We start from the raw sequence: 26,067 nt of genomic DNA on the forward strand, positions 1-26,067 counted from the left end.
TGATACCAGGGAGAATATCCTGCAGTTTGAATCATGATATCCGGGGAGATGCAAATGGTTATTCATTTTAATGTCTTGCCCAAAATACAGCAGTTCTGATAATGAAGTACTGCAGTGTGGACCATTAGCTCGATTTAATATTCATGTTAAACTGAGGGGAATTCACATAATTTCTGTGTTTTTGAAATCGTGTCCCTGTAGCTCATCTTCAACATTTACTCACTCCACCACCGATGCACTGTGGCAGCAGAGTGTATCATCTACTAGAGCGAATCGTTAAGGCTTTTTTGACAGTGCCTTCCAAACCCAGGACTTCTACCACCTAGAAGGACCAGAACAGCAGATGTGTGGGAACACCACCAGATGCAAATTCCTCTCCATGCCCCTCACCCACCAACCTAACTTGGAATTGTATCATTGTTCCTTCAGTCCTGATTTCTCAAAGTCCTGGACCGCCCTCCCTTAACAGCATTGTGAGTGTTCCGACACTAACTGTAATGGTCCAGGTGATGGCTCACTACCACCAGGGCAATTAAGAGTGGGCAGCAAATATGTATATCCCAAAAAGAAGTTTTAGTAAAAAAAAAACTTGACCTGTAGGTTAGGAGGTGGCAAGTTTATTGAAAATATTTATAGCTGTTACCAACCATAGCAATCCTTTTGTCATTTCGCTTTCCTGTGAATTACGCATTTTTAAAGGCATCGTTTTTTCAAACAACCTCCAATTTGACCATGATCTGACAATATAAAAGTAAAAAACTGTTAGAAATTTGAAATTAAAGCAGACGATGCAACAGAAACACATCAGGTCTGATAGCATCTATGGACAGAAAGACAGAGTTACTATAAAAGCAAATTACTGCGGATGCTGGAATCTGAAACCAAAAGAGAAAAATGCTGGAAAATCTCAGCAGATCTGGCAGCATCTGTAAGGAGAGAAAAGAGCTGACGTTTCGAGTCTGACTGACCCTTTGTCAAACAGAGTTAATATTTTGGGTCCAAAATGTCGCCTCTTTGAAACTGTCAACAAGTGTGACTATTATGGATTAATGCCATTGAAACAAAGCTGCAGTCAGATAAAACAAAACTGAAGGCGAGAGATTTGTTCAAAGGCAGAAGAGATTAACTGACAAACATGTCACAAAAAGGAGAAGGAATGGCAATAGCTGTGGTAAAGAAGCACAGGATTAGTTTCTCTCTGACTAGCTTAACTGACAGCTTTTTTATTTATAATGCTCTTGCATTTTACTCTTCACTTGATTGTCAATAAACTTTCTGTGAAATAGGTGCGACTTCTCTCACTGAGGATTATGAATCATTTTAAAGTGCAGCTACGCAAAAGAGTTGAGGTATGGCATTTCCTGCATTTTACCGATGTGCACAATAATGGTAATCGTTATGTTTAAATAAAAAGTGAAGCATAGGAATTAGTCACTTGAGCTAACCGGTGGTTGAATTTCAAAAAAGTCTCCTCCTGTCTCCACCCAACCCTCTCCCCACTCTCTATCATAAACAAATCCCTATCATTACAATTCTTCCTTGAGACTTTTCCCTGTCTGCTTGATACTCTCGTGAGAAAGCTTTAAAATGAAATATTAAGAGCTTCCATTTCACTGAGAAGGCTTCAAACTGATCCGACAACCTGCTCTGAAAGCTCTGCTGACATTTTGACAGATGTGTCAAATTCCACAGCAGCTGAGACAATCCATGACATGCTCAAAAAAAAAGTTTTGAAAAATCCTCAATCTCCAATTTTAATGATTTGTTTAGAAGAAACTATCCTGGATTTGAATTTGCATGTTTGCCAAATGGGTCATACCCTGTTGGTACACTGAACTCTGCCCACTCGTTTTTGAGGTATATTGTTTACAGAGAAACAGACTGACACATGGACAAAAAAATGGCCTGCAGTTCTCTATGGCAGGGGTGACTATAGTGTGATTTATGTACCTGCATGGTTTCAATTAGTGTTAGGTAAGGGGTAGATGTAGGGTTATGGGTGGGTTGCGCTTCGGCGGGGCAGTGTGGACTTGTTGGGCCGAAGGGCCTGTTCCACACTGTAAGTAATCTAATCTAATCTAAATTACAGTTGTGGAAATAGGAGTTTCTGATGGTGAAAGATGGACAGAAATTGTGACAGAAATAGACCCTGGAAGTTGAATTGCAAGAGTACTATCAATGTTCAAGCTTTGCTATTTGTTTATGTTTACAGGATGAGTGTGATGGAGATCTTCAGTCTGTCTTTGCCATCTTACTTCAAGCTGAACTTGTCCCTGCAACTGTTCATGACTACAGAGAGAAGTTACTGCATCTGAGGAAGCTAAGGCATGATCTGGTGCAGCCGTGTATCCCTGAGGGGCAGTATGACGAGGTAGGGAATAGGGCAACTCTTTTACATTTCCCAGTGTAAACAATAGCAAGGGTTGAAAATCATTGGACTGAAAGCAGCAACAGAGTAAGCATGGGATGCTTGTATTTGCCTCAAATAGCATTTGTAGCTGCTTGAGCTAATTTGAGGTTTGTCCTGTGCTGATATTTCTTTTGGAAATAATGAAATACATTTCAGAGACATCATCAACAAGAAAGATAAAAAACAGGTGAGCATTTTGACCCGAGACTCTTTGTTGGAATTGAAGACGAATTATACTTGATGCATTAATGTGGTTTTTCTCTTTAATGATATTAAGTTGACCTAGTTAGAATCCTAGCATTTTCAGCATGTATTTCCAGTTGTGTGTTTGTTCTGTTTCATTTTTGGACATTTGCGTCAGAAGTGTTTTATTTTAATTAAATGTTAATTTTAGTTTTGACATATCGGAGATCATAATACAAAGTCAAGTAGTTGCTGGGTGGTACTGAATTTAAACCTTTCTGGAAAGAGAGTCGTGTTGCCAAAGCTTGCATTCATCGAAACAAACTTTGACAATCTTTGGTTTTATTCTGGTGAATGCAAGATGAAAAGCTTTGTGTAAGTAACATTTGTACCACACAATTGTCCGGCAAACCAGTGAAAACCTAACCATCTGATTTTGACACTAAATAACATCAGTGTTGCTGAAACCCCCACTATCAACATGCAAAGGGTTACCATTGACCAGAAACTGAACTGGGTAAAAACAAGGGCTACAGATGCTGGAAACCAGATTCTAGATTAGAGTGGTGCTGGAAAAGCACAGCAGTTCAGGCAGCATCCGAGGAGCAGGAAAATTGACGTTTCGGGCAAAAGCCCTTCATCAGGAATAGCGACCAATACTGTGCCCACACAGAAAGGTTAGAGACTGGGGTTTGTACATTAATTCCTACACTAAGTGATGAACAGAGCCTTTTCAACAGCTATAAGGCATAAGGCAAGAGTGCGGTGGAATATTCTCCTTTGGACACAATAAGTGTAGCTCCAACAATACTTAAGCTCAACACTTTAGGATATTGCATCCCTCTGGACTGGTGTCCAACCATCACCTTCAATGACCACTCCCTCCACCACTAGCATAACAACAGTATGTACCATTTAATTCATGCACTTCAGGCATTCACAGAGATTATGTCAACAGAACCTTCCATACCATGTGACTTCTCTCACTTAAAGGACAAGGGCAGCATGGGAAAGCAAGTTCCTGCAAGTTCCCCTTCAAGCCACTCACCATCCTAACTTTTAAATGTAACTGTTCATTCAATGTTGCTAGGTTAAAATGCTCAGTCTCCCTTCTTACAGCACTGAGAGTGTTACTTGAATTACTGAGACTGCAGCAGTTCAAGAAGACAGCTCACTGCCACCTACTCAAGGTAATCAGGGATAGGCAAAAAAACACTGGCTTAATTAGTGAAACTGCTCTGAAGAAATAACAACAGTCTCGCACTTCAGCAGTTTACTTCTTTCATTAAATGCCTAGAAGGTTGGTGCATAAACCCAAGTTTCAGAACATAGGAAGTGGAAGTGGGAGCCCATCAAGGATGTTATACCAATCAGCTGGGTCATGGCTGATCTTCTATCTCATGTCATTACTATCCCTGTATGCCGCAATATGTCTAATATCCAGAAATTTAGTGATCTCTGACAGAGCCTCCACAACACATTGGGGTAGAAAGTTTCAGAGGCGTTCTTCCTCACTTTGTATGTAATGGATATTTTCAACAGGTTTGTGGCTGTGCTGAATGTTCAGTGCTCTTCTTCTCTGGTTTGTATTCCCTTTTCCAGGTTCCTCTTCAGTATTTGATAGGAATGCTTTATATAAACTTCAGTGCACTGTGGGACCCAGTGACCGAATTAATTGTGTAAGTATCACATAAGTTACAATGTACATGATAATAAGAGGGGAAAAATTTAAAATGGAACAGAGGGACAACTTTTTCACGCAGAGGGTGGTACTTGTATATAATGAGCTGCCAGAGGAAGTGGTGGAGGCTGGTACAATTGCAACATTTAAAAGGCGTCTGCATGGGTATGTGAATAGGAAGGGTTTAGAAGGAGTTGGGCCATGTGCTGTCAAATGGGACTAGATTAATTTCTGATATCTGGTCGGTATGGACGAGTAGGGTGAAGGGTCTGTTTCCGTGGTATACATCTCTATGACTAAATGAATAACTCAAACTGAGAAATAATTAGTCTCAAAGGTTTTACATTTAGTAAAAAGTAAAGTTTCAATTTTCTCTTCAATGCTCAAAATAGGTGTCTGAAATTGGATTTTGCAGGTATGGTAGGATAATGTGAAAGTTTATGTTTGTTCAGTTTCTGTTTTATCCAAATTAGTGTTATCTTCTTGTGTATTATTTAATTCATTATACGATATCAGCTGACTTTGAAAATACTTAGTATAATCTCGTGTGTTGTAGAATCATAGAGTCAAACAGCATGGAAACAGACCCTTCGGTCCAACTCATCCATGCTAACTATGTTTCCCAAACTAAACGAATCCCACATGCCTGCATTTGGCTTGTATCCCTCCAAACCTTTTGTGTACATGTACTTGTCCAAATGTCTTTTAAATGTTGTAACTGTACCTGCATTTACCACTTCCTCTGGTAGTTCATTCCGTATACGAACCACTCCCAACATGAAAAAGTTGCCCCTCAGGTCCTTTTCAAATCTTTTTCCTGTCATCTTAATGATATATCCCCATGACCTCGAGGTAATCCCAGAATAAATTAATTTTTGTAATTTTAAGATTTTGTGCCTTTTTTTTTCCAGTTCTCATGCACGTGGAATGGAAAACAAAGCATTCTGGTGTATTTATTATGAACATCTGGACCAGGCAGCTCATTTTACAGGTAAATAAAACTAAAATATTTTGCAAATTCAAAGTAATCAAAGTCATAGAAAAGTCATTAAGTTAGTCTGCCTCTCAAGGAGAGTTGGAGAGAATCTAATCTGGTTTACTGTTCATGACATCTTTCCAAATTGTCTTTTTTTTTGCCTTTTGTGTGATGAACTTGTACCCTTCTGTAAAAAGTACATTGGCAGGTTCTTGGAAACATAGTGACTAACCACTATGGTAACGAAATTGCACAAATGAAGCCTATGATCTATCAAAACAGGTTTCACTCTGGGACCTGACTTGTCCAGTAGTACCGCCAACTGGGATTTATAGCACTTCCTAGACCCCCAGCATGCGCATTATCATGATCTTCTGTTGGACCAGACTGACTTTATTGTTGCTAATATATAACTTGATTTCTACAAGTCAGAGAATTTCCAAGTGTTTTGTAAAGAAGAACATCACACCATAGATGTGTGATGCTTTTCTCCAGCACCGCTTGCCACGTCAGTATGTCCAAAGTGTTTCAAAGCCAATGAAGTGGTTCTGAACTTTGTGATGGCTGTTGTAACGTAGAAACTATGGCAACAAGTTTGTGAAAAGCAAGATTCCACCATCAGCAATGTGGTAACGACCAGATAGTCTCATCAGGATAGGAATGTCTTAGTGCAGATGTACATGGCTTCGTTAAGACCCTACCTGGAGTATTGTGTGCAATTTGGTCTCCTTATCTAACGGAAGAGGATATGCTTGCCATAGTGGGAGTGCAGTGAAGGCTCAGTAGGCCTTTTCCGGGGAATGACAGTACAGTCCTACGTGGAGAGACTCGTTTGATTGGGCCTATATTCATCTGAACTATTAGAATGAGTATGGATGTGAATGGAACTTTTAAAATCCTAATGGGACTAGGCACTCTAGATGCACTGAGGATATTTCCCCTGGTTGGGGGGAGTCTAAAACCAAGGGTGTCAGGATATGAAATCGAGCTGATTTAGTTGGAGGGTGGAATTCACGACCACAGGAGATCAGGATACTGACTATATTCAAGAAAAGCGATTGGTAAATGTTTAAATTTTAAAGGTATGAAAAGATCTGAAGAAAAAGTGGGAATATGACATTGAGATAAAGGGTCAGCCATGTTCAGAATGTATGGTGTGTAGGCATAAAGGGCTGAATGGCCTACTCCAGCTCATAATTTCTGTGTTTCTATTCTGTTCTGGTTGTGAGATGAATATTGGCTCCAGCAATATACAGCACTTCGTAGTTCTTCCTCAGCAAAGATATTTTCTGCAAATGAGACCCTTGGTTTAACATTGCAGCTGAAAGAATGTTATCGCTGGTGGGTGGTAAATGGCATTGTTTTGCTGCTGCAGTGAAATGATCCATTTATGGTTAACAGCCAAATTGAGAAGACAATAATGGGTGAGCTCATTTGAAAGTTAGTTATCCAGCCAGTTTCACTGGGGAACACTGATGCCACCTCTCTTCCCTCACAGCATCTCGAAATGCATCACACTTGATGGTCATTGTGTTTCTAATGCTCTTAACCAGTAAAGGTGCAAAGCTGCAAAACGTAAAGTTGTTGTAGCTTGCTCTAGGCTCCAGCTGATTGCCTAGTTTTCTCACTTTCAAACAAAAAAAGTGATAGGTGGAATGGAATAGGTGTGTAGTATGGTGCAAGATAACATCAAACTGCCATTTTTAAATTCTTTGATGGTATATGACCGTTGCTGGCTAAACCAGTATTTTGTTGTATATCCCTAAATTTCCTGGGGATGGTGCTGGGTGTGTGTGCGTGTGTGTGGTTACACCCACAGTTCTGGTAATGGACTTCAGTGGTTCGATAGAGTTGAGATTTCCAAGCCATTTCAGAAGGCACAAATTCACCAAAGATCCTCATACAACACCTTCCAAGCCCACAGCCACTTCCATCTAGATAGACAAGGGGAGCAACATCGACTCCCTCCAAGCCACTCATCATCTTGACTTGAAACCATATCATTGTTAATTCACTGTCGCTGGGTCAAAATCCTTGACTTCCTTCCCGAAGGGGATTGTGGGTCTACCTGCAGCACATAGACTGCAGCAGTTCAAGATGGCAGCTCACCACCACCTTTTCAAATGCAACTAGGAACGGACAATAAATATTGGCCCAGCCAGCGATGCCCATGTCTCACGAGTGAATTTTTCAAAAAAAAGTTGAGTCAACCACATTGATGTTTACCTCAAATCACGTTGATAGAACAGATAGGGAAAGTGGTTTGCCTTCACGAAAGAACATTAGTGAATGAGCTGGGTTGACAATGACTATCTAGTGGTTTCACAGTCATCATTACCAGCTGCCAAGGACCAATTTGATCCCATTTCCCCGGAGTTCATTGACATTATTGCACATCACTTTCCTGTAATTATCGAATTGCGATTAATTAAACTTATAAATGGGTATGTCATAGAATATCCACTCAGTTGAGCTTTCTGGACATGCTCATGACTTTGAATCCATAATTATCCTTAAGCACTGACAAATGTTAATTAATGATACAATGCATATCCAACATTCAAAGATAAATTAATTAAAACAAAACAGACAGCTGGAAAAGCTCATCTGTGGAGAGAGAAACACAGTTGATATTTTGAGTTCGATATGACTCATCTACATCTTAGAATCTGTGTTTAATATGATCTACCCTTTGTTTTAACCAGAGAAGGAATTGAAATGTGAATTGGGAGAGGAAATGAAAGACAACATTACATTGGACATTCCGAGTAGTCTGCCAGATATAATCAGAGGATTGTACCAGGATCAGCTTCATTTGGCAATGAAGTCCAATGAGAGGACAGATCGCACCAACTTCCGCTTCCTGCTTTGGAAAGCAATGGGTGACTTCGCTGACAGAGTAGAACCTCGGTCACGGGAACTCTCTCCTTTGCTTCTAAGATTTATTAAGTAAGTCAGGGTACAGCTTTGCACGTCTCAATGCAGTTAGCATAGTCCCAGTAGATTTATCTTTTCAAATTCATTGAGAGCTGGGAATCAGTTTGTGATGGTGGAGAATGTGATCAGAGCGTGATAAGCTACTGTCCATTGGTAAGACCAGCAAGGCAGAGGTTCGGGGATCAGAAACCAATGTCACATCAGGTTTAATAAAATATATAACTAAATATGGGCCTTAAAATCCCAACTGGTTCAGTGACATGCTGCCTAGAAGGCAATGTGCTATGCTTATGTATATTCTGTATGTGACTTCAGTCTCTTGTTTACGGGGTTGTGGTCTAATGACCTTAGGGCAACTGAACATGGACAATAAATGCTGTCCTATTAAATGCCTCATGCCAAGAACAAATAATTTTAGCAAAAGGACAATAAATCTTTAATGTAAGCAAACTTTGGACACACATTTTGCTGCTGAGGACGGTTACTAGCTACTAGTTTAAGTTAGGTTACTAGGTTAAGATTTGGCAGCAATTTGGAACGAGGCTGTGACGGCACAGTTTTGTTCACTTGTCTCCCGCAATCCAGCGAAATGGTGTTTGTAAAAACTATATTTGCTGAAAAAAAAGTCCCTCTAGTCAGTAACCAAGGAAGTAAAATATTCAATAATCAAATAACACTTGCATACTATCATCTCAACATTTTGCAGTGAAACAGTGAAAAACTTAGTTTGCTTCCATGCACACACGCACAAGCTCACTCTCTAGTGTGAACACATGCCATGTAAATAAGCATTGATCACACGAACAGTGTTCACTCACATCTAGATTAGCAACATGTGGTTGGTGATTAATTTGTGACCACACTGATTTGGAACGATTTAGACCCATGAACAAGTTTTCAGTGCGCAGAAATTTCTTTAAATGCAGTTTAGTGAGATCCCTTTAATTAATTTTTCCCCGCACGTTTATGTAAATGGACCAACTTCTGCGCAATACACTTGGTTGCTGTTTGGCTTCCGCACAGGAAACATTGTTCTCAAGTGACCTGTCTCTTTGCTTGGTTTAGCAATGAATATTACCCAGAGGACTTGTTGGTTGCCCCAGCTGAAGACATCAGGAAGAAGCAGGGGACTGATGAGAAAGTGACTGCTGTCGAACTGCAGGATGGGTGCAGTGCAGTCGCTGATGAGATTGAAGGTCCTGACGAACTCAAGTTTGCTGTGGGGAAGAAGCCCAGGAGGGCAGCTGTAAAGTAAGTACCAGACACTTTTCCTAAACCCTGAACTCATCCAAATCTCTGTTGCCTATAGCTGATTGTAGTATTTTGTTCCCCCATTGCCAAATTACCTGTGGCATTTTCCTTTAGCTGGTTGTAAGTAATTGGGTGCTTAATTGTATTCAAGTGATGGACAGTAACTGCAGATTTAATTGTGTTCTGCATGAACAAGCAGATTGATTGTTGGATTTTGGAAGTCTATGCTTATACCCGGCGTCTTTATCAATAAATAGTTTCCACCGTTTAAGCATGGGCTCCCATTCTGTCTTTGTGGGCTAGTTATTTTGAAGTGTGACCCCCATTTTCTAACTTGCACCAAGTTCTATTTGCATCAGAGGCTGAGGGGGTGACCTTATAGAGGTTTTTAAAATCATGAGGGGCATGGATAGGGTGTATAGCCAAGGTGCTCTTCCCAGGATACATGTGTCTAAAACTAGAGGGTGAGAGGGGAAAGATTTAAAAGGGACCTAAGGGGAGACTTTTTCACGCAGAGGGTGGCATGAGCTGCCACAGGAAGTGGTGGAGGCTGATACAATTACAACATTTAAAAGGCATCTGGATGGGTATATGAGTAGGAAGGGTTTGGAGGGGATATGGGCCAAGTGCGGGCAAATAGGACTAGATTAATTTAGGATATCTGGTTGACATGGATGAGTTAGACCAAAGGGTTTGTTTCTATACTATGCAACACTATGACTATGACTGTATGATACCAATATTAAAATCCTCCGCCTTGACCTTAAGGCCCTTCGTGGCATTGTCCATGCTGATATTTGTATCTTGCTTGAACTATGTAGCCCTCTAGATGTATGCTGTTCTCTTATTCTGGCATTTTGCGCATTTCTGATTCTGATTTCGGTGCCTTTAACTGCTTGGTTCCCATCTCTGGAACTCCCACTACAATTCTCTCTGCCTTTAAGGCAATGCTTTGAATATGTTTGACCATGTTTCTACTCTGACAGTTTGTTTCTTAATAGATACAGTGTTGTGTTTCATTTGATAACCCTGTTTTATTGCATTGTATAAATGGAAGTTCTTATGGTAGTACTTCAGTAAGCCACCCTTCTCAGATTGCAAGAACTTGCATCTGTTTTGCAACTGAACTGGTCTCCAGAACCTACCCAAGTTCTGTGCATCAAATGTAGTATTTTTGAAATACAGGAAATTGAGCAGCTAATTAGTGTGCACTTCAATCACAAGAATATGGTGAACCAAGACTGGGTTCCTGCCTATGAATATACAGTATGCCACTTCCAGTGAGTGTAAATATGCAATGTTTTGAGCTCGACTGATTATCTTAAATTGGTTGCTGGAGTAGTTATTGGCAATTTAAGATGATCAAAGACCCTCCTTCTACAAGCAAATGGAATTTGTTCAAGCTTTGCTTTTTTTTTGAAATCCCCAGAAGCTTGGGATGCATCTCTTTTATTTGCCATGATAGTGCCTCAGCCAATCAGAGCCAACTTGTCAACCAATCAATGTCCTGTGGTCATAGAACATAACATAGAACATTACAGCGCAGTATAGGCCCTTCGGCCTTCGATGTTGCACTGACCTGTCATACCAATCTGAAGCCCATCTAACCTACTCTGTTCCACGTACATCCATATGCTTGTCCAATGACGACTTAAATGTATTTAAAGTTGGCGAAGCTACGACCGTTGCAGGCAAAGCATTCCATACCCTTGCTACTCTCTCAGTAAAGAAACTATCCCTGACATCTGTCCTATATCTATCACCCCTCAGTTTAAAGCTATGCCCCCTCGTGCTCGTCGTCACCATACTTGGAAAAAGGCTCTCCCTGTCCACCCTATCTAACCCTCTGATTATCTTATATGTCTCTATTAAGTCACCTCTCAACCTTCTTCTCCAACGAAAACAGCCTCAAGTCCCTCAGCCTTTCCTCGTAAGACCTTCCCTCCATACCAGGGAATATCCTAGTAAATCTCCTCTGCAACTTTTCCAAAGCTTTCACATCCTTCTTATAATGCAGTAACCAGAACTGTACATAATACTCCAAGTGCAGCCGCACCAGAGTTTTGTACAGCTGTAGCATAACCTCATGGTTCCGGAACTCAATCCCCCTATTAATAAAAGCTAAAACACTGTATGCTTTCTTAACAACCCTGTCAACCTGGGTGGTAACTTTCAAGGAACTGTGTACCTGGACACCGAGATCTCTCTGCTCATCTACACTACCAAGAATCTTCCCATTAGCCCAGTACTTTGCATTCTAGTTACTCCGACCAAAGTGAACCACCTCACACTTGTCCGCATTAAATTCCATTTGCCACCTCTCAGCCCAGCTCTGCAGCTTATCTATGTCTCTCTGTAACCTACAACATTCTTCGTCACTATCCACAACTCTACCGACTTTAGTGTCGTCAACAAATTTACTAACCTACCCTTCTACGCCCTCATCCAGGTCGTTTATAAAAATGATGAACAGCAGTGGACCCAACACCGACCCTTGCGGTACACCACTGGTAACTGGACTCCAGGATGAACATTTCCCATCAACCACCACCCTCTGTCTTCTTTCAGCAAGCCAATTACTCATCCAAACTGCTATATCTCCCACAGTCCCATTCTTCCGCATTTTGTACAAAAGCCTACTGTGGGGAACCTTCTCGAACGCCTTGCTGAAATCCATATACACCACATCAATCGGTTTGCTCTCATCTACCTGTTTGGTCACCTTCTCAAAGAACTCAATAAGGTTTCTGAGGCACGACCTACCCTTCATAAAACTGTGCTGACTATCCTTAATCAAATTATTCTTTTCTAGATGATTATAAATCCTATCTCTTAACCATTTTCCAACACTTTACCAACAACTGAAGTAAGGCTCACTGGTCTGTAATTACCTGGGTTGTCTCTACTCCCCTTCTTGAACAGGGGAACCACATTTGCTATCCTCCAGTCTTCTGGCATTATTCCTGTAGACAATGACGATTTAAAGATCAATGCCAAAGGCTCGGCAATCTCCTCCCTGGCTTCCCAGAGGATCCTTGGATAAATCCCATTCGGCCCAAGGGACTTATCTATTTTCACATTCTGCAGGATTTCGAATACCTCTTCCTTGTGGATCTCAGTCCCACCTAGTCTAGTAGCTTGTATCTCAGTATTCTCCTCGACAATATTGTCGTTTTCTAGAGTGAATACTGTCAAAACATATTCATTAAGTGCTTCCCCTATCTCCTCTGACTCCACACACAACTTCCCACTACTATCCTTGATTGGCCCTAATCTTACTCTCGCCATTATTTTATTCCTTAAATACCTATAGAAAGCCTTAGGGTTTACCCTGATCTTATCCGCCAACAACTTCTCATGTCTCCTCCTGGCTCTTCCGAGCTCTCTCTTTAGGTCTTTCTTGGCTACCTCGTAACCCTCAAGTGCCATAACTGAGCCTTCACATCTCATCCTTACATTAGCCTTCTTCTTCCTCTTGACCAAAGATTCCACTTCCATCGTAAACCACTGCTCCTGCACTCTACAGCTTCCTCCCTGCCTGACAGGTACATACTTATCTAGAACACTCTGGAGCTTTTCCTTGAATACGCTCCACATTTCTAATGTGCCCATCCCCTGCAATTTCCTTCCCCATCCTATGCTTCCTAAATCTTGCCTAATTGCATCGTAATTGCCTTTCCCCCAGCTGTAACTCTTGCCCAGTGGGATACACCTATCCCTTTCTATCACTAAAGTAAACTTAACAGAATTGTGATCGCTATCACCAAAGTGCTCACCTACTTCCAAGTCTAACACCTGGCCGGGCTCAGTACCCAGTGCCAAATTTAATGTGGCTTCGCCCCTTGTTGGCCTGTCTACATACTGTGTCAGGAAGCCCTCCTGCACACACTGGACAAAAACTGACCCATCTATAGTACTTGTACTATAGTGTTCCCAGTCAATATTTGGAAAGTTGAAGTCCCCCATGACAACTACCCTGCCTTTCTCACTCCTATCGAGAATCATCTTTGCTATCCTTTCCTCTACATCTCTGGAACTATTCAGAGGCCTATAGAAAACTCCTAATGGGGTGACCTCTCCTTTCCTGTTTCTAACCTCAGCCCACACTACCTCAGTTGACAAGTCCCCTAACATCCTTTCTGCAACTGTAATACTGTCCTTGACCAACAATGCCACACCTCCTTCTCTTTTACCATCTTCTCTGTTCATACTGAAACATCTAAATCCTGGAACCTGCAACAACCATTCCTGTCCCTCTCTATCCATGTCTCCGAAATGGCCACAACATCAAAATCCCAGGGACCAACCCATGCTGCAAGTTCACCCACCTTATTCCGGATGCTCCTGGCGTTGAAGTAGATAAACTTCAAACCAACATATTGCTTGCCGGTGCCATCTTGCGTCCCTGAAACTTGATTTTGGACTTCCCTACTCTCAACCTTTTCTATACTTGAACTACAATTTTGGTTCCCATCCCCCACTCCAATAGCCTTAGCGAATTTGCCCCCCAGGAAATTGGTACCCTTCTGGTTCAGATGAAGACCATCCTGCTTATAGAGGTCCCACCTACCCCAGAAAGAGCCCCAATTATCCAAGAATCCAAAACTGTCCCTCCTGCACCATCCCTGTAGCCACGTGTTCAACTCCTCTGTCTCCCTATTCCTCGCCTCACTAGCACGTGGCTGGGGCAACAAACCAGAGACAACAACTCTGTTTGTCTGAGCTCTAAGCTTCCATCCTAGCTCCCTGAATTTCTGCCTTAAATCCCCAACTCTCTTCCTACCTATGTCGTTGGTGCCTATGTGGACCACGACTTGGGGCTGCTCCCCCTCCCCCTTAAGGATCCCAAAACACGATCAGAGACATCACGAACCCTTGCACCTGGGAGGCAATACACCAACCGTGAGTCTCTCTCATCTCCACAGAACCTCCTATCTGTCCCCCTAACTATGGAGTCCCCAATGACTACTGCTCTGCTCCTCTTCCCCCTTTACTTCGTAGCAGCAGGGACAGACTCTGTGTCAGAGCCCTGTGCCCCATTGCTTTCCCTTGGTAAGTTGTCCCTTCCCCAACAGTATCCAAAATGGTATACTTATTGTTGAGGGGAATGCCCACAGGGGATCCCTGCACTGCCTGCCGGTTCCCTTTCTGTCCCCTGACTGTAACCCATCTTCCTTTTTCTTGTACCTGAGGAGTGACTACCTCCCTGTAACTCCTCTCAATAACTCCCTCTGCCTCCCGAATGATCCAAAGTTCATCCAGCTCCAGCTTCAATCTGGTTTTTGAGAGCTGGAGTTGGGTGCACTTCCTGCAGATGTAGTCAGCATGGACACTAGTGGTGACCCTTACCTCCCATATTCTGCAGGAGGAACATTCAACTGCCCTTACCACCATTTTCACTATTCTAAATTCCCAAAGAGACTGTTGAAAAATAAGGAATAAAAAATAAACCGTTGCCTTATCAATTTGGCACACAAAACCTTTTTTTTGGTTAGAGGAGGAGGAGGAGGATGGATGGGAGACACTACCCGAGTAGTGTTTCGGGTAACGCAACCACACAAATATACGACTTTCCAGAAGCCCTTCTCTCCTCCCTCTCACCTCTCAGCAAATGGAGGCCCGAATCCCGAGGTAAGTCCCTTTTAATGCGGGAAAACTCACCCTTCCCGGCAGCCCTCGCATGTGTTTGAAATTTGCCATTCTTGCATTGGTCCTGAAATGTGTTAGAGCTCAGCCAATGTGCCGTTCTCTTCAGCAAGGTTCTTCTTCCTTGATAGTTATTTGCACATCAAGCATAATAATGTTCGTCTGGATAGGTTTGAAAGGGATGAAGTTAAGAGGACTATGGAGATGGGGCTGGAGGATGGGACTAGTCGGGTAATTGTTTCAGGAACCAGTACAGACACAATGGGTGGAATGGCCTCCTCCTGGCTGTAAATTTCTATGATTCTGTAATTTTTGCACTTTTCCTAACTGCACCATTTGACGTTCTGCCAAAGACAGTCTCATGAGATGTGAATAGCATTTTGTAAGCATTGCTTGGAAATGGTGTAGATAAATACAACCAAAGTAAATCACATCTTGTCACTCCGGAGTTAGGAAAAATAGCTTATCCCTTTGACTTTATTGCGCGATTTGCAATCAAGCTGGCATGGAATTGTTTCAACTGTACTCTTAGCTCCAACCAAATATTCTCTTGTAGAGATGTGGGTGTAGTCCATATCTGTGCAGTTAGGGCTATAGGAACTGCCTGATGAGAGAACCCAGTGAGTCAAGGAGGCTCCATACCACCACCATCATCACCTCACAGTTAGGGATGGGCAGCAGACACTGGCTTTGCACACATCCTGAGAACAGATTTAAAATCAATGCAAAATAGTTACTAATAAGATTTTTTTTAACCTAATGAGTGGTGAGAATTGTGGAACCGGCCACTAGATAGTGTGTTTGAGTTGGATAGCATGGGTATGTTTGAGAGGAAGCTGGAGAAACAGAAAGCTATATAGAGAGAGAGAAAATGGGAGGTGGAGCATTAACATAGTATAACAATAATTGTATGGAATAAAAACAGTAATGCCACAAAATTTGCCATTGCTTATCAATTGTTTGAAAATAGAACTCACTAGCCTATTATCCTCTCATGAACTCTTTCAAGCATATGCCCACATTCTCCACAATGCTTTGTGGGCGACACGGTGGCACATTGGTTAGCACTGCTGCCTCACAGCACCAGAAATCTGGGTTCAATTCCCACTTCAGGCAACTGTCTGTGTGGAGTTTGCACATTCTCCCCGTGTCTGCATGGGTTTCCTCCGGGTGCTCCGGTTTCCTCCTACAGTCCAAAAAATGTGCAAGTTAAGTGAATTGGCCATGCTAAATTGTCCATAGTGTTAGCTGAAGGGGTAAATATAGGGGAATGGGTCTGGATGGGTTGCTCTTCGGAGGGTCGGTGTGGACTTGTTGGGCCGAAGGGCCTGTTTCCACACTGTAAGTAATCTAATCTAATCTTCTGAGATCTCTGTGCTCAATTTCTGATGTCTCAAGTAGCCTGATTTTAATGCCTGTGCCATTGGTGGTCCCCTTTCAAACTATTTTTCTGGTTTAGCTTCCATCCGCCTGCCCCAATATCTCCTCAGGTGACACTGCCTAATTTCACATTTTAGCATTTCTGTGAGGGTTCATGGAGTGGATTTTAATGTTAAAGTAGCTGTATAAATGCATGTTGTGGTTGTACTGAATGATCCTCCATTTAAGTTTATCGGTATGCAGAAATCCAACGCTAGTGTGTGGCAGCACCTTCCAAAACTGGAAGGCAGTGTGTCTGCATGCCCACCATGGTGATCAACGTGTGGAGAACCTTGGAGCGGCTGCGCAGCTTTAAGGGAACATTGGTTTTGAACCTCTGGGCCACGCACTGTGGGGCTTTGGTTTACCGTCTCATCCAGAGAACGGTACCTCTGGCAATGTGGCACTGCTTCTGTATTAAACTGGAATGTCAACCAAGATTACTCACTTACTCAAGGACTGGCCCTTGAACCTGCAACTTTGTGGCCATTACTGTTTAAGCCAAGCAGCTCTGTAGCAGCACGGTTCGGTGAGTCAAAAGGCTGTTCGGCAAAATGAAAAGGCAATGCATTGGAGCATTTGAGTCATCACAAGATGAGTTTGTGGTGTTGCTGTGGTCCTCTAGGATAATTTTGGTGATAGAATGCAGGTTGCATTGTAAAGATTATCTGGGACTCCTGTCCTTTGCACTAAGTTTTGATATGAGTTATCTTGACCTTTTTTCATGTCTTGCAAATTTTAACATGTTCTGTGTCATTACAGGCAATTGATCGCTCACCTGAAAGTTTTCTCCAAGTTTTCCAACCCAAGGTCACTATACCTGGAATCCAAGCTGAAGGAATTGTACATACAGGTAACAGTTGAGTGTATAGCTGTGTTACCTGTCCCTTTCCCTGCCTGTCTCTTCCTGTGGTTCCTCTTTTACACTGTTCTTTCTCTCCCATTTTAGCTGCTGTGCCATCATTGCCAGGATGTGCAGAAAATTGCCTTGGAATGTCTGCTCACCTACAAGCACCCACACATGCTGCCCTACAGGTAATATTAATCTGCTCCATGCCTTTGTAATAAATCTCTGTCAAAGGTGTAATTGTTTATTTGGCACAAATTAATTACCACTACATTGCTTACTGCCAGCAATTAGCAAAATGTTGAATCTTGCATTGTAAGTAAGTCATGCACTGTACTTGTTCCCCATCCTAAAAATAAGTGAAAACTATTCGCTGGTTCAATTTTCAGGGCAGAGTCTTGACCAATCAGGGTCATCCTGCCTGGTTTAAAAGTTAACCAAAGCCTGACAGTTAACTGTTAATCTGCCGCCTTCATGGTAATGCCTCCACCAATCAGTGCCCACTTGCCAACCAGTCCACACTCACCTGCAGTTGGGTCTTCCCTTAAATTGGTTTATGTGAATTGTCCTGATGAGTACAAGGTGAAAAACTTGGAAAAAATAATCTTTCTCAGTAATGTAAAGATAACTGTGTAATTGTGTCTTTCCAGATTTTCTGGCAGTTTGTCTCTATCTCTGTCCCCCCTTCATTCTGTTTATGAGAGCTGCTGTGTTGTACTATTGTCTTCTGCTCTCTCATGCAATCATCATAGAGTCCCGACAGTATGGAAGCAGGCCACTTCGCCCATTGAGTCCATACCATCCCTCCAAGTTGCATCTCACCCAGACTCCCCTCTCTATTCCAGTAACCCTGCATTTCCAATGGCTAATATATCTAATCTATGATTTGGAGATGCCGGTGTTGGACTGGGGTGTACAAAGTTAAAAATCACACAACACCAGGTTATAGTCCAACATCTAATCTACACTTTCTTGGACACTACAGGCAATTTAGCATGTGCCAGTCCATCTAACCTGCATGTGTTTGGACTGTGGGAGGAAACCTGAGCAATGGGAGAATGTGCAAACTCCACACAGACTGTCGCCCAAGCCTTGTATTGAACCTGGGTCCCTGGCGCTGTGAGGCAGCAGTGCTAACCACTGAGCCACTGTTTGGCCCATATCCCTCTGAACTCTGTCTATTTGTATACCCATCCAGACGTCTTTTAAATGTTGTAATTGAAGCAGCCTCCACCACTTCCTCTGGCAGCTCATTCCATACACGCACCACCCTTTGTGTGAAAACGTCCCTTAGGTCCCATTTAAAACTTCCCCCTCTCACCTTAAACCTATGCTCTTTAGATTTGGAATCCCCTACCCTGAGCACCTTGTCTAATTTGCCCTATCCATGTCCCTCATGATTTTATGAACCATCCCTCAGGTCACCCCTCAGCCTCAGGGGAAACAGTCCCAGTCTATTCAGCCTCTCCCTAGAGCTCAAACCCTCCAACCCTGGCAACAGCCTTGTAAATCTTTTCTGAGCGATTCAACTCATTGTGTCTGGATTAATGACTAATCATGACTTGGTACCTTTTCCCATTACTCTATACATCATTTCAGTTGAAATAAGCATCCAATTCCCTCTTGTTTGCCTCAGTGGAACCTATTCATTTCCTGGCAGCACATTCCACACCTTAATGACATGGATGCTATGTGAAAATGCTTTTTCTCATCTCACATTTGCTTCATTTACATAACACTTTAAAACTGTGCTGTCTGGTTCTTAACCCATTAGCGAGTGGGAACAGTTACTCCCCATCCACTCTGTCTCGACCCATCATATTTGGAAAACTTCTCTCAAATCTCCTCTTTCTCTTCACCTTAGTTTTGACCCTAGTTTTCCCCCCTGATTCCCATGGACTTTGAGACACTGTATCGAATATTAAGAAATCGAAAATTGTAAGAAATGAGCACAAAAACTGGAAATTTAAACCCCAAAGAATGTCAGTGAATTCTACATCTAACGTTACTTCTCCAAGTGTTAAAGCGCAGGATTAAACTGTGCTGTCTTGTGAACTACTGGAAAATTATTCAAATGAATTTGGCGAAGTGAAAATATTTTTGAATCAACATTTTAGCACCTTAATTATTGCTGAAAAGTGAGATATTTTGTCAAAACGTTTTAACTTGTGCTCATGAGGACAAATGCAAGAATTGCTAAATTTCATCCAATCACAGTTTACACTCCAGTGAAAAGGATTCTGATTGGTTGGCAATTCTACTCTCATTGGTCAAGGCACTACTCTTTTTTAATATTCAAATGAGCATCTCGTCTAAACCACGTTTTCTGGACCCGAAGACAGAATCTGCCTTTAAATATTTAATCCACCGACTGCAATGTGCATGATTCCAATTACTTTTTACAGAAAGTTTACAATCCAATTTCTGAAGTCAGCATAGAAATTTCTGTTATGTTTTCATTGACTTTTGTGCATCTGTAAAAATAAAACTGAATCTTGGTTTCTTGTTGCAGGGAAAACCTCCAGCGACTGCTGGAGGACAAGAGCTTCAAAGAAGAAGTCATTCACTTTAGTATTGCAGAAGAAACGACCATCGTGTCCGCCGCACACAGGCCTGAGCTCATCCCAGTTATCATGAGGTAGGAGTAGTAGAGCTTGTAACTTCTGTAAATGATCACAAATGGTACAGCATCGAACAAGTACAAAGTGAAGGCTGCGGGGTCGAGAGTGCGGTGCTGGAAAAGCGCAACAGGTCAGGCAGCATCTGAGGAGCAGGAGAATCGACGTTTTGGGCAAGAGCCCTTCATCAGGAAGGGCTCCTCCTTGGATGCTGCCTGACCTGCTGTGCTTTTCCAGCACCCCACACTCAGCATAGAACAAGTGTTAGGCGTAACACTGGGTGAAGGAGAGAGAGGGAAATGGATATTGTGGGCTGTCAAAAGGTTGCTAAGCTTGACTAAGCCAAATTAATTGGGCTATGCTGCTGGACTACGAGTGGGGAAATAGATTCACCATTCTTAAAGGTAGCTCATTGATAGCCTGTTCAACATTGCTCTGTGTGTGTGCTAAGTGGTCAGTCAGCTGCTGTTAGTGCTCAGTATAAGTGCCCCTTGACATACTCGATAATTGATTTTGTTGCCTAATTAAATATTGGCAGGACAATGGGGAAGAACTGACCTCTCTATTTCAAAATAGCACCATGGAATCTTTTAGATTTGTCTATGGGACTTCAATTTGGTGCCTTATCCAAGTAAATGGCATCTCCGACAGTGCAGCACTCCCTCCGGATTACATCAGTGTAAAATTTCCATAGTCACACCAGATCGTAGGTTTGTTCTGCCGGTGGAGAGAGACAACTGATGGTGGTTGAACCTGAGGGTCACCACATTTCAGATTACAGTAAAGGGCAGTCCGTCATAGTAACTTCTCCTGGTGTGGGAGGTGAGCCCACACTGTCAGTGTCACTTTGCATTGTAAACTGGCTGACCAGGCAACTGGAGTAAGTTAATGAGCGCTCTGGCTGAGGGGACAGTATCATATAGACATACAGCAGAGAAATAGACACTTCTCCCGAAGTCTGCCATTCCAGCCACGTTTCACAAACTAAACTAGTCCCATTTAGCTGCGTTTGGCCCATATCCCTCTAAACCTTTCCTATTTATGTAATTCTCCAAATGACTATTAAATGTTGTAACTACATCTGCATCTACCATTTCCTGTACTCAAAAGGGACTTGTCAAATTTTGGATTTGGCCAGCAGGTGTAAAGATGAGTGCAGGCAGACCTGGGGATCTTTGGAACTGCCTGGTTTATCTGCTTCCAAAGATAAAGGTTTCAGATGCAAATGAGAAGAGATTGGGAACACAACTGGATAGTTATCACCTGAGCAGGAAGTTTGCGACTTTGTTATTGTAGCAGAGGCAAAGATTTTGTAGGAAAGTGGATATTGTCATCTTGAGGGAGTTTGTTTGACACACAGAGGTGGATGACCTGATTAGAGTTGAGCTTTCAATTAATTGCTATTTCCTGATTAAAAGTTGTTGCTATGTTCAAAAACTCCAAAAGAAAGTTAAAATTCTTCTTTTTTAAAATTCCCACTCCTTTTGTTTTTAAGGATTCTTTACGGACGCATGAGGAGCAAAACGGGGAGCAAAACCCAAGGCCGAGCAGCAGCAGGGACCCGCATGGTCATTGTTCTAAATTTCCTGGCTGGCTCATTACCACAGGAGATACACCTCTTCCTGGATCTGCTCCTTGAACCAGTACACCATTTTACTCAGGGTATGCACAGGGGAGACTCTGCAACACTTACTGTTTACACTCTTCGCTTTCCCAGCCTCTGTACTCACTTAGGATCCGTTGTCATTGCACAACTTTCTCCAGCAGTAATGGATGGTCTTTAGCCTGAAAGGTTACTCATCTCTGTCTCTCTCTTGTGACCTGTTGAATGCTTCCATTATCTTTAGTTTACATTAGTGAGTTCCAACAGCCTCAGTACTTTGCTTTCGTTGTGCTGCTCCGATTGCCAAGTATACAAGGAAGTCTTCAGTCTTCATTCCTTTGTATAAAGGGAATATAGTATGCATGTGTTTTAATTATTTCAATCACAGGCTTTGCAAAACAAATTTAGGATTTCCAATTTAAAACCATAAAAGCTGATATGTGTTGGCTTCTTATCTTTTATTTTCTCTTTCTCATCTATCAAAATCATGAAAACATCAGGTAATTGCACTGATAACTATCTAGTGATCTGCTGTGAAGTTTGTGTTATGTTGTTAGATATGGACAGCTTAAGCTTTAAAGGTAACATCCCATCAGACAAATAGTTAGTGGTGACTTATCTCTACTGATGACAATCCTGCTTCCCCTTCTCCCCATCAATCCCAAACAAATCCCACTGCCCTGCTTTCAGACAAAACCACGTATCAATCCTAGACTTTTCCCAGTATCCCTTTCTCTCTTCTGATATTTGTCCACATCTTTGTGGGAGGCACAAAGTGTCTTGTTCATAAACGATAAAGTCTCTGATTTATTGGTTAAAAGCCACTCATTAAAGCAACTGGTGAGGGAAAATTGCTTCAGGCTTTGGGTATATTTTTAAACTTCAGAGTCTGATGAGAACAATTCAACATGGATTTAGTAAAGGGAGGTCATGCCTGACAAACCTGTTGGAATTTTTTGAAGAGGTAACAAGTAGGTTAGACCAGGGGAACCCAGTGGATGTGGTCTATCTGGACTTTCAAAAGGCCTTTGATAAGGTGCCACACGGGAGGCTGCTGAGCAAAGTGAGGGCCCATGGTGTTCGAGGTGAGCTGCTGGGATGGATTGAGGATTGGCTATCTAACAAAAGGCAGAGAGTTGGGATAAAAGGTTCTTTTTCAGAATGGCAGCCGGTGACGAGCGGTGTCCCGCAGGGTTCGGTGCTGGGGCCACAGCTGTTCGCATTATATATTAATGATTTGGATGAGGGAACCGGGGGCATTCTAGCAAAGTTTGCCGATGATACGAAGTTAGGTGGACAGGCAGGTAGTACTGAGGAAGTGGGGAGGCTACAGAAGGATCTAGACAGGTTGGGAGAGTGGTCCAGGAAATGGCTGATGGAATTTAACGTGAGCAAGTGCGAGGTCTTGCACTTTGGCAAAAAGAATAAAAGCATGGACTACTTTCTAAATGGTGAGAAACTTAATAAAGCCAAAGCACAAAGGGATCTGGGAGTGCTAGTCGAGGATTCTCTAAAGGTAAACATGCAGGTTGAGTCTGTGATTAAGAAAGCGAATGCAATGTTGTCTCTTATCTCAAGAGGGTTGGAATATAAAAGCAGAGATGTACTACTAAGACTTTATAAAGCTCTGGTTAGGCCCCATTTGGAGTACTGTGTCCAGTTTTGGTCCCCACACCTCAGGAAGGACATACTGGCACTGGAACGTGTCCAGCGGAGATTCACACGGATGATCCCTGGAATGACAGGTCTAGCATATGAAGAACGGCTGAGGATACTGGGATTGTATTCGTTGGAGTTTAGAAGATTAAGGGGAGATCTAATAGAGACGTACAAAATAATACATGGCTTTGAAAAGGTGGATGCTAGAAAATTGTTTCCATTAGACGAGGAGACTAGGACCCGTAGACACAGCCTTAGAATTAGAGGGGGTCATTTCAGAACGGAAATGTGGAGACATTTCTTCAGCCAGAGAGTGGTGGGCCTGTGGAATTCATTGCCACGGAGTGCAGTGGAAGCCGGGACGCTAAATGTCTTCAAGGCCGAGATTGATAGGTTCTTGTTGTCTAGAGGAATTAAGGGCTACGGGGAGAACGCTGGCAAGTGGAGCTGAAATGTGCATCAGCCATGATTGAATGGCGGAGTGGACTCGATGGGCCGAATGGCCTTACTTCCACTCCTATGTCTTATGGTCTTATGGTCTTAAAAGGTCACCCCCACCACTTCCAGTGATCCGAACTCTTCTGGCTACATCATTTTCAACCACAAACCATTTAGCTACCTGGGAGCCAATCATGTAGTTGGTGGCAGGCAAAAGCCTTTGTCATCTACAACTAGTTATCAATTCACAGACCAATAGCTATTTATTGCTGGATGAATCCCACTTTTGAAAGGTCTTACAATAAGTGCTCATAGAGGTAAAAACAATGACTGCAGATGCTGAAAACCAAATACTGGATTAGTGGTGCTGGAAGAGCACAGCAGTTCAGGCAGCATCCAACGAGCAGTGAAATCGACGTTTCGGGCAAAAGCCCTTCATCAGGAATAAAGCTCATAGCCTATGTCTAAGGAGTGCCACAATCCTTAATTTTTAAAACAGTCTTTTTCGCCATTTCAGTCCACAATCAAAAATAAAGAAAAATAAATAGTTACAGTCTTTACCCAATCCCAGACTTGTGCCCTGCACTCTCCCGATAGCCTTAGGTCAGTCTGATTTTAAATTCGCTGTTCTGACGTCCCTCCACTCTTTGGATTGAAATTGAATGTTGGATTGTGGGTGCCACATGGACTGCAGTGTTTCTTTACTTTCCCTTTCACATGGTGTAGAACTGAAGCAAAGGAAGTCAGACTGGACGAAGATACCAGGCTTCCTTCACTAGCTGACGTTTGTGAGCCAGGAAAATTTTGAATGGACGTGAAAGCCTTTGTTATTAAATCTGGCTACAGCCACAAAGTGCCATTTTGATTAAATTTGTTGCCCTGATGGGACTGGAACTTGTGATCTTTAGATTTCAAGTTGAATGTTTTTTATATTGAGTTTGAGTGGTGTGAAAGCACTGTAGCAGCATTAAAGCTATAACTTGCCTTAGGCTTTAGCTGTATTGTGTAGTCCGCTCTCCCTGGACAGTTTGGATTGTAATGTTCAACTACGGCCTCAAAGATTGACGTGTTTGCAAGAGAGGGCAATCTAAAAATGTGAAAACTAAAGCAAGATGCTGGAAATCTCAAATTAGGTGAAAATACTTAAATAACTCAAACAGGTAATACAGATGTATAGCATGGAAACAGACCCTTTCGTCCAACTCATCCATGCCAACCAGATATCCTAAGTTAATCTCGTCCCATTTGGCCCATATTTTTCTAAACCCTTCCTGTTCATATACCCATCCAGATGCTGTTTACATGTCGTAATTGTACCAGCCTCCACCACTTCCTCTGGCAGCTCATTCCATACACGTACAACCCTCTGTGTGAAAAAGTTGTCCATTAGGCCCCTTTTAAATCTTTCTTCTCTCGCTTGAAACCTATGCCCTTTAGTTTTGGACTCCCCTACCTTTGGGAAAAGACCTTGGCTATTCATCCTGCCCATGCCTCACATGATTTTATGAACTTCAAAGGAGACAAATCTAGTAGTTGTTTCAGGTCAATTACGTTTTGTACTTATTTACTTAAAAACACTGTTGTGTGACCTCGGGAGAAAATGTGATGGGGTATCTTGAGCTTGGGGGCGAAAGTGAGGATTGCAGATGCTGGAGATCAGAGTCAAGATCAGAGTGGTGCTGGAAAAGCACAGTATGTCAGGCAGCATCCAAGGAGCAGGAAAATCCACATTTCGGGCAAAAGCCCTTCATCAGAAATGAGGCAGGGAGCCTCCGGGGTGGAGAGGTAAATGGGAGGGGGGGGTGGGGCTGGGAAGAAGGTAGCTAAGAGTACAATAGGTGGATGGAGATGTTTAGAGTTTGTTTTGTTTGTATGAGTAATCATTTTATCAATCTTCTTTCAGGATCCTGTCTATGTGCAGTGTTACAGTCAGTAAAGACTTTGGATATGTCAAAGATTTTACCCCTAGGACGTCAGCATGGTCTACTGAACGGCATTGATGTGGTGATGAAAAAGCTGGGCCATCTAATCCAAGACTATCTGCCGAAACTGCTCCAGATCACCTTGTGCATGTGTGCGTCAGTGTCTCATATTCTTCAGCAACGAGACCAGGTAGGTGTAACTGCGAGGTTAATGCACTCTAACCTGAATCAGAAGATGTGTGTGTAATCCAGGCTGATATTCCAGTACAGTGCAAAGGAAGTGCTGCATTATCAGATGGTGCTAATTCTCCAATAAGACAATAAACACATCTGCACAATAGTCAAAGACAACATTCCTGTTGTTTTCTGGCTAATAGTTATTGCTCAACCACAATCACAGTAGTTGTTATTATTTTCCCAAATCGTTAATTGTCACATTGTTGTTTGTAGAATTTTGCTGTTTAGAATTTCCCATGT

General features: G+C 42.4%; 1 protein-coding gene across 1 annotated transcript in view; it reads left to right on the forward strand.

The window, feature by feature from the left end:
* Positions 1-26,067, forward strand: part of utp20 (UTP20 small subunit processome component) — a 114,121-nt gene that overhangs the window by 25,876 nt on the left and 62,178 nt on the right. Inside the window, exons 17-27 of the mRNA XM_072551731.1 lie at positions 1,287-1,349; positions 2,213-2,371; positions 4,196-4,272; positions 5,186-5,265; positions 7,956-8,199; positions 9,253-9,438; positions 17,266-17,356; positions 17,453-17,538; positions 19,863-19,988; positions 21,464-21,630; positions 25,572-25,780. Of these exons, the coding sequence (XP_072407832.1) occupies positions 1,287-1,349; positions 2,213-2,371; positions 4,196-4,272; positions 5,186-5,265; positions 7,956-8,199; positions 9,253-9,438; positions 17,266-17,356; positions 17,453-17,538; positions 19,863-19,988; positions 21,464-21,630; positions 25,572-25,780 (1,488 nt within the window). The remainder of the gene's footprint in view (positions 1-1,286; positions 1,350-2,212; positions 2,372-4,195; positions 4,273-5,185; positions 5,266-7,955; positions 8,200-9,252; positions 9,439-17,265; positions 17,357-17,452; positions 17,539-19,862; positions 19,989-21,463; positions 21,631-25,571; positions 25,781-26,067) is intronic.

The sequence above is a fragment of the Chiloscyllium punctatum genome, chromosome 32 (assembly GCF_047496795.1).
Source record: "Chiloscyllium punctatum isolate Juve2018m chromosome 32, sChiPun1.3, whole genome shotgun sequence".
In the NCBI taxonomy this organism is placed as follows: Eukaryota; Metazoa; Chordata; class Chondrichthyes; order Orectolobiformes; family Hemiscylliidae; genus Chiloscyllium; species Chiloscyllium punctatum.